We start from the raw sequence: 9809 nt of genomic DNA on the forward strand, positions 1-9809 counted from the left end.
TTTATTAGAAAAATTTTTGATATTTTTTTTATTTAAATAATAAATTAGATTCAATATTTTTTATTATCGAATTTTAGTGAAGTTTTTCTAAATTATGAAAGCGATGGTATTTAAATATAATAAAAACATAAAAACAAAAATAGAGAAGAACGCATTTGGCATGTTCAAAATATATATTTATTCGTTTTTTATTTCAAAAAAAAAAAATTATACCGTTCAGTTTGTCTAATTTTTAATTAAAAAAAAATAGTATTTTTTACAAAAATTGAAACAAAATATTACTCTTGAATTAAATTTTAAACTAATTAAAAATCAAACATGCCCTGAATTTCGATGATTTATCAAATCATATAATTCTACGAATTTTCTTTTTATAATTTTATTTACTTTTATTTAAAATACTAATTTTATAATTTACTAAAAAAAAATAAAAGATCTAAATATATACATATAGATGAAAAAAATAAAAACAAAAAATTGTAAGCTTTTTAAAATATAATCATATTAGAAAATACATATTACATGAAACAATCCATCAATCCTTCTTGTATATATTCATCAACGTGGAGGGGTTTGAACGAATGAAGAGAAGCATATTCATACATATTCTTGGATCACTACAAAGATGACATTATATACTCTCATGCATTCACAGTTTCAGTTTATCATCAAACTAGGAAGAAGGCTAGTTATACCTGAAAAATCGATCATCAGTTCCTTGCTACACTGTTCCCAAATCGAAGTTCTTCTACTCTCAAGTCACGGACACAACATTTTGTCGTTGGTTTGGAGAATAACAGCACTGTAATGACCGGCTAGGAACTTTATGCCATGTGCTATAACACAAACTGCCAAGCATCTCGCCATATCCGAGTCGGTGACCACTATTTCGATGACACAAATTCCGTCAATGCAATAGATAATATGGTTACAATAAGCAATATCATTTTTAATTCGTGTAATGCATCTTGGTGATTGATTGATTGATGTCATCTACTCAGAAGCTCAATACAGCTTAGTTTATTGTCATAAACAAGTTCAAAATCGGAAAAAAACTCAAATCTTAATCAGGTCTAATAGGTTAATTATTCAATCTGATAAACAAGCAACTCAATGAAGCTCAACATGGAAGGTAAATTTATCGGTTTCTATTGAATTTTGCTTGTTAGCTCCGAGATAGAATTTCATTAATTGAGTTAGATATAAGATGATTTCTAATCTTTCTCATTATAATAAACCCTCAATCACAACTCGATATGGGTTTGAATCAAGTTATAAAAAAAAAAAAAAAAAAAAAAAAAAAAAAAAAAAAAAAAACTCAAAACTAATCACTTCTAAGAGTGCAACATATTTGAAAGATTATTTTCAGACTGTCATACTAGATCTATAACATACTTTTGTTAAGAAATAAAAATTTCCTGCCTTGACTAAGCCGCTTCAATTCCAATGAACACCTAGAAATCTGTTTATATTGAAGACTATTTATGACCTATAAAAACTATTTTTTACCCAGCTTAGTTCCCTCCACCTATTTACATTTACTGTCTCATGAACTTCTAGTTTAGGTTGGGCAGCTTCAATCCGAAAAAAGACATTGAACTTCAAATAATAATAATCACCCTATAGATCTATACAATTAAATGAACTGAGAAATCACCTTACAGCTATAGAAATTGTTACTTCTAGTGACATTTGATTTGCTAATGTTGATATCCAATGGATAAAACTAGAACATGAGTTTCGTCGTGCAGAAGGAATGAAACAGCCAACCAACAAAACATAAGAAGTTTAAATGATTTCCGGTCAGACTAATAAACACATACAATGATATGGTGCCAAACATGGTGCAATTTAATGGCTCATATTATAACTGTGCCTGCAGGGTAATATTTACTACCAATATTTTGCCAATTTTGAATTTTATTCATACCATGCGTAGTATTACCTTTTAAAGCCACAATATTGGATGACATGACAAATATATCAATGATGTAGATGACCGAGGAAGGAAAATCCCAAACCTAGAATATTAGAAAAAGTTCGTCGAGTAAAACATAACAGAGCATAATAAAAGACCATAAAATTTATTAATCACATAAATGAAGTCTTGCAAGTAGAAATGGCCTTATATAGAAAACGAAACCATGTCCCCTATGCTCATATGAGGTCAAGTATTATCTAGAAACATACCATCATGGCCATAAGAAAGATCTTGAAGTAACTTGAAACAAGGACTACAAGCAATATCCATTTCCACCTGAAAAATTGTAAGAAATCAATCCCTCATCATTGTCTAAACCTTGACCTTTGAAACATTGACACTGAGAAAAGGTATAGACTCCACACCTCATAATTCTCCACTTATTTCTAAATACAGTAATGTTTTGTTGTTTGTCTGATTTAAAATGAAAATCTGTAAGAAATTGATACCTCATTGTTGTCATTGTTTTGTTATTTGTCCAATTTTAAGATGGAAATCCACATCTTATTCATCCAATTTCATAAAGGTAGAATTTGAGCTTTATCATGTTGATAGAGACTTATTCATTTACTCAATAAAGCAAGCAATGGAACTAAAATAGCAGGATGTATACAGCATTCAGGTATGAACAATCAACTTCAAAAAACATACAAATAAAACTAAACTATATCGTAAATATTTACCCATGAAATCCAGTTGGGGCGTTCAGAAACTTCCTAGCAGCAAGCAATAAGCTACAGAGAAAAGCCGCATTTCCAATGATGACAATGGTTAGCATCTGTTACGATAAATATGATCTATTAATATATTAGAAAGCAGAATTCCAAAGCATGTTCAATTGATATTGGAAGAACAAAGCTAGCATAACATTAGTACCATTGAATGCAAACCTTTCCAAAATCCATTACAAACGATACAGCACTCAAACTCAACGGCCTTTCTATTTCATTCGTGATTAAAGCCCACATTCTATCTAGCTTATTAAGGAGTAACACCAAATAAATCCAAATCAAACAAATAAAATATCGAGTAAAAACATTAGATAAGTAATAAACCTATAAGGGATTTCATTGTGTACTCAAAATAATCATACCCTAACTTATCCAAAATGGGAACCAAATTCACTAGCAAAATCACCCCAACATTTCAAATTCACTCACTAAAGAACCACAAACCACTTAACGGGAGAGGATACAGAACTCCAAAACAAGGTATGCCAGAATAGATTTCCCCAGCAAGCTCTGCAAAAAATATGCAGTTACCTTATTATAAGAAAATCCTAATTTTACAAAAAGAGGATCTCAATAACATTGCAGTTTCAAGCAGCAAAAATGTACCTCAAAATTGGCCCTCCCTTCACCCAGTACATTGTAGAACAAATGCCGATATGCTTTTGGCTTGTGTAGAATCAAATCTATCATGAGAATCTGAATAACAACTACTAATAAATTAATAAATAAATAAACCATAATGTCAACACAAAATGCATCCAATTTGGAATGTCGAACTCCAGTTTTTCTATACTCAAATTACCATCAGTTCACACTCTATGTACTCATCTGCTACTGCTTTGCAATTTCCCTAAACAAAAAAGTGAGAACCGCCATAACTAAATGCTTAAACATAACCATATGAAGATTGAACGGGAATCAGAATGATGAATTACACATTTCATGAGGCGAATATTTCCGGGAGAGTACTGAATGTAGAGTGTCTTAATAGGAAACCCACACTGCACGCATCGGAAGCCCGCGGTTGTACCTTCCGCTTCGCTCGTTGTACGTCCACTCTCCTCCATTTTAGCCTCTGTTAAGAACAGAACAAAATGAACAATGAGAAGATTCGTATTCCGGACTTGTTCAATGTGTATGACGGTAAATACACAGGGTTTATTTGTAAGAAATATATATATATATATTCAATTTTTCATCTTCTTCCATCGGCTAACTTTTTTCTCCGGTGAGTGAGAGGAGAGAGCGACCTTCTCCGGCGTTGTCTTTCCGGCGGAGTAGCGGTTTCGTAGCCGGTGGCGGTAGATGCGAGATCGGGAGGGAGGAGTAGGGTTTGGTCTTCTTCACCGGGCTATAGCGGCGGTCCAATGAGAACAAGGGTGATTGTTACCGGTTCAGGTTGTAAGCAATTATTATTAGTAGTTCTGTTCCGAAACAAAATATTTATTTTTTTAGTTCGTCTAATAAGAAATTATTTATTTTATTTTTTAAATAATTGTATTATTTATTTAACGTTACAAATATCCTTACAATTTATATAATATATTACACAAATATCATTACCACATACTAATAAATTATTTTAGTCATTTTTATTTTATTTCTATTATATTTTAATATAATACTAATAATTTTAAAATTACGTAAATATATATATATATCTAATTATAGGATAAAACGGAGAGTATTATTTTTTTATTCAATATTCTCAATATATACCATATATAAACTTAATTATATTTATATAAAATATTAAATATAACTAATAATTTTTAAAATTTGATCAGTTTGTTTGGGGTTTAGATTTTGAGTTAGGATTTGAAATAGTAAAAATTTTGAATTTGAATAGTTATATGATGTGATATAAATAGGTGTTGATGTGATGTTTTGAATGTAAAATTAATTTTTAATATAATTGTTACGTACGAAATTTAGAATTAGGTTAAAAGCCCAAGGTAAAAAGAAGAATGGGCCTGGCAATAGAGTTGATTGAACTGACTGAAGGGTACCATGAGGAAATCAAGGAAAATAGGTTTATTATTAAGGAAAGTCCTCAGGTCGGAAGGTCTTCAGGTCGGTAGGTCCTCAAGACGGAAGGACCTCAGGTCGGAAGGTTTTCAGGTCGGTAGGTCTTCAAGGCGGAAAGACCTCAAGTCGGAAGGATCTCAGGTCGGTAGGTCTTCAAGGCGGAAAGACCTCAAGTCGGAAGGATCTCAGGTCGGTAGGTCCTCAAGACGGAAAAACCTCAAGTCGGAAGGTTTTCAGGTCGGGAAGTCCTCAAGGCGGAAAGACCTCAAGTCGGAAGGTTTTCAGGTCAGGAGGTCCTCAAGACGGAAGGTCCTCAAGTCGGAAGGTCCTCAAGACGGAAGGTCCTCAGGGCGGAAAGACCTCAGGTCGGAAGGATCTCAGGTCGGTAGGTCCTCAAGACGGAAAGACCTCAGGTCGGAAGGTCTTCAGGTCGGGAGGTCCTCAAGACGGAAAGACCTCAGGTCGGAAGGTCTTCAGGTCGGGAGGTCCTCAAGACGGAAAGTCATCAGGACGGAAGGTCTTCAGGTCGGTAGGTCCTCAAGACGGAAAGTCATCAGGACAGGAAGTCCGCAGGTCGGGAGGCTTTCAGGTCGGGAAAAGGAAGAAAGTTAAGATCTCAAGAATTGATCCAAATCCAGACCGAAGTCGGGCAGACGCGGAGGTCTGTTAAGAGGAAGGTCGGGCAAGGAAGAGGTACGGACAGATGCGGAGGTCTTCGGTCGAAGACGGAGGGCAGCTGATGCGGAGGTCGGCCCAAGTGAGGTCGGGCGAAGAAGCAGGTCGGGCGAAGGACGAAGTCGGGCCAAAAGAGCGGAAGGTCTGTGGTCGGTTCAAAGAGTGAAATATAAGGATAATTTTGGTCTGCTGAGGACACGTGTCAGCATGAAAAGGGTTGGAAGACGGTTGGGAAGGAGACGTTGTAACCGTTCGGGTGACGGTTTTCAGTACGGTTTCCCAGAGAATATTTAAAGGTTTGAATCATCATTTGACAAGATATCTTCAATCAACTTCAACAAAGCAAAGTCAGATTTGGGGATCACCACTTTAAATTTCAGTCTTTTATTTTCCAATTTATTTTCTGTACCATACAGTGTTTAGAGATTCCTAATCTCAGGCACTAATTAATCAAGTTTAAGGATATTTTCCATATCTTTGAATTTTACTTTATTTTTGTTGAAAAATTACATCAACAATAATATAAAAAATGAAAAATAGGTGTTTGATTTGATATTTTTTGGGGAAAAAAATTGGATGAATAATATAAATTCAATCCAATCCCCAGACAAACACACCCTTAATGTTTTTATATGAATAAATTTAATTTAAATTATTCAAAAAAAACATACATTTTACTTTAAATGACAGAGTACAAACTTTGAAGATTAGTTTATTTTTTTATTTTAGTTAAAAATATTATTTAGGCTGTATAGTTTTTAATATAGGATTATAATATTATCATACTATTTAATTTAAAAACTCAAGTAAAAAAATTAAATTCATAGGATAGTTATAACTTTTGATAGCCGGTCGCAAAACAAAACTAACATATACAAAATATAATAATATATCCAATAAATAGTTAAAATTTATTTCTAAGCAGTTATTATTATTGATAAATTGAAATATTCTAAAGCTAGTTTAAATTTTAAAATATTTTAAAATATTATATGCAAACATAAGTATTTTTAAATAAGAAGTTCTTGATTGTATATAAATATAGTCGCTTATTGAGAAAATATATAAATATACAATTTTAAGTAAATCTACGATTCAATCTGTAATTGGATTTTACTAGTTTTTACAATTTTTCTTTTTTTTTTTCAACTTAATATGTAATTGGATTTTACTAGTTTTTCTAACTCTTTTATTTTTTCTAAAAAATAAATCAAATACGTATCTTATAATATCACATAATAAAATAATTTTATATTTAATATTCCTTCTCTTTTTTATTTATTTATGCACAGAGTTTTAAAAATATTAATATTATATTATAATGTAGTATGAATAAAGAAAAAAAATTAAAATCACCTTATTAGTATTGTATAATATACTGTAAATTGTAAACGTATTTTAAATGTTAATAGGAGTACAATTACTATATATATATATAAAAAAAAATTAATACTTATATCACATTAATATTGTAAATTAATACTTTATTATTATGAGATGGAGGATATCACATTAATTTAACTATTCTAACTAAAAATATTTACTATTCAAAATTCAAATTTCACACACAAACACATTCTAAAACTTATACTCCTTCTGCTAATTTGTATAATTAGTAAGTAATTAAAAATTGTATTTATAAAAATAATGATTGAATAATATAAAATAATTATAAATTAAAATTAAAATAACTAAATATTTAATTAAGACTAAAAAAATTATAAATTATAAAATTTAAATTATAATTAAAGCATATAATTATATTTCAAAAAAATAATAATAATTATATGAGAAAATCGAAAATAAAAACAACGGAATGGACGAAAGAAGTATGTGGCTATATTATTTGAAATTTGGTTCAATTTTTAAACTGTGCAACCATTAGGGGTTTGTTTATTAGGTAAAAAAATTTCTAACATATTTTTTTTAAAAAAGAATTAATATTCTATATACACATAATTATTTTGTATTATCTACGATAATTTACTATACTTCATATAAAAATATTTTTTAAAACAAACATCCTCTAGGATTTTTTTTAATAAAAATATATAATATTTTTTTAAATATCATTTCCAAACAACTATTAAAAATACAAAAAAAAAGCAATATGCGGGAAATATTTGATACATTCTCGAAATATTACAATATTAAGCATTTCACTATTTTTATTTCCAAAATATTACTATTATGATATTATTATTTACAAAATATTCAAGTTCCAATAAGTTTTAATTTTAAAAAATATATGAATATACATAATATTAATATTACAATAATAATATTACAATAATATTATATTTAAAATCGGCGGGGAGGTTCACGGTACCGCCACGCCACGGCCTGCCCAAATATATTTTCGTATTGCTTCGGTCACAGCCACGTCACTTCAGCCCGAAGGAGGCATCGTTCGTAACGCTCGGAAAAAAAATAAAAAATTAAATCATTATTCTCATCATAATAATTAATACTATTATAATATATCTGTGCAGGAATTATCATTAATGCGTCTCCCCAACCTCTGAAAAGCATTCCTTCCAACGGAGATTATAAATTCCGGCTTTCGAATTCAGTTTTTTTTGCTCAATTCTAGGGTTTGTACGCGCAGGAATTCTTCTTCCAGTGCTGCTCTGCTCTGAGGTACGATTTTCTATCTTGCTTGCTGCGTTGATTGAGAGTTTTTATTGTTTTTCTTTTTTTTTTTTTTTCGGTTTGAGTGTGATTATTTTTTTTTTGGTTTTCTAGGCGGTGCATTTTGCAGTTAAACGCTTGGAGTGCTAGCGGATTCATCGAGGTTCGATTTTCGCTGTCATTTGCTGTAATTTTGGTGTTGGATTGTTCTTGAATGCTGGTTGAAGTGGTGATAGCTTTATTTTGTTGCTGTTTGCTGCATGTATTTGCTGCCTACGTTTAGAGATTGATTTTTTGGGACGAGTTTTTGATTTTTTGACGTTCTCTAATCTGGATTAAGGAACGAAATCGTTTTTCGTGTGTGGTATGGTGTCTACGAGCATGGATTTGTTTCTGGTTTTGATTTTCGTGGCGTTTTAGTTTATTTTTAGCTTAATTTTCATGTGATGATCTGTATAACATCAAAGAATTCGTTAGAATCGTTGTGGAAGATAGCGTGTTGTTTGGCAAGGTGTTTTGGTTGCATTTGTAGGAAATGTGCGATTGATGATGAGAAAACGAATTGTGAATTTGGTGATAGATAATTGCTACGTATGCTTCGATGGAGTTACTCCAAGAACCCTAAGAAATATCTTAATTTCAATCATTAAACATACAACATATGTTCCTCTGTTAAAAGCTGCCTAAGTTTTGTTCTTCTTACTGATGAACATAATTTATTCATAATCTATATGTGATGCTCATATGTTTATGCTAAGTTAGATGTGATCTACATTTTGGCATTGTCTGAGTAGTCGAATGATCGAATGATCGTGTACATTTACTGAAACGCTGACGCCTGATCGATATTTGAAAACGTGGATATAAATACACTTTTTGCAATAATTGAGGATGTGGAACCTTCGAGGCCGTTATTACCGAACTTTCAAGCTAACCATATTTAGTATTGAACATGTATCCATGTCGAATGAATTGATTGGTTTATTTACTCTTGTCCAACATTCCTCGATGTTTGTCGTGTATTTATGATTGGTAGTAAAGTATCCGACAAGTCAAGATCGGAGTATAACGGTCTCGTGAAATTTTGTGAAAGATATGATATCCATAAATTACATGCGACACTCTTATAACTTAGATCGCTTTCTTGACAACGATATTTCCTTTTGGATTCACTAAAGAGAAAACGACAAAGTTTGAATTAATTTTCACACGACAAAAGGTTTGAATCTAATTTGCACTCGCTTCTCCTCGAATCACCGTATACGGCCTTGTTTTTTGCACACCGAGTCGCATATTTATTCACAACTTGTGGTTATAACATTTCCGTGTTTTCGATATCAATAACTTTTTAGCCAAAATTTCCCTTACACTTCATGATCCTTATCTTTTCAAAATTTCCCTGTTTTTGAGTTTCTCCTTTTACTCCTTTTCTGTTCTTGTCATTTGTTGGGTAAATGTTCTTCTAACTCTTTGAATATCTACATCTCAAGTTGACTATTTAGACATGAACTTAATATAGTATGGAATTATGCGTTGTTTATGATTCATTGCTATGCTTCCTTCCTAATGCATTGTTCTGTGATCTATTCTATAGCATTTTGATCTGAAATTTTCTGTTTAAGAAATGAGAACTTTCTAATCTTACTGTCGTGTTCATTATTGCTCACTCGAAAGTTGATCTTCGATGTTTTTCGCTAACTGATCAAAGTTTGTTTTTCATTTCTCCAGCAGAAACCAATTCAGTGAACATCATTTCCGAAAAA

General features: G+C 31.3%; 1 protein-coding gene across 3 annotated transcripts; it reads right to left on the bottom strand.

The window, feature by feature from the left end:
- Window positions 1-523: 523 nt before the first annotated feature.
- Window positions 524-4112, bottom strand: LOC127253422 (protein ARV 2-like). Of its 3 annotated transcripts, none has more exons than XM_051278012.1 (10): window positions 3963-4112; window positions 3648-3787; window positions 3515-3562; window positions 3319-3408; window positions 3177-3222; window positions 2858-2954; window positions 2665-2715; window positions 2191-2257; window positions 1946-2021; window positions 524-884 (listed from the first exon to the last, which is right to left on the bottom strand). In XM_051278012.1, exons 2-10 carry the CDS (start codon window positions 3777-3779, stop codon window positions 760-762), a joined length of 732 nt encoding a protein of 243 aa, XP_051133969.1. In that variant the 5' UTR covers window positions 3780-3787; window positions 3963-4112; the 3' UTR covers window positions 524-759. The 3 variants fall into 3 exon arrangements, with proteins under 3 accessions (XP_051133969.1, XP_051133968.1, XP_051133966.1); XM_051278011.1 differs by having other exon boundaries at window positions 2665-2759; window positions 2872-2954; window positions 3930-4111; XM_051278009.1 differs by having other exon boundaries at window positions 2665-2759; window positions 2872-2954; window positions 3963-4110.
- Window positions 4113-9809: the final 5697 nt, after the last annotated feature.

The sequence above is a fragment of the Andrographis paniculata genome, unplaced genomic scaffold (genome assembly GCF_009805555.1).
Source record: "Andrographis paniculata isolate CXL003 unplaced genomic scaffold, ASM980555v1 Contig50END, whole genome shotgun sequence".
Lineage (NCBI taxonomy): Eukaryota > Viridiplantae > Streptophyta > Magnoliopsida > Lamiales > Acanthaceae > Andrographis > Andrographis paniculata.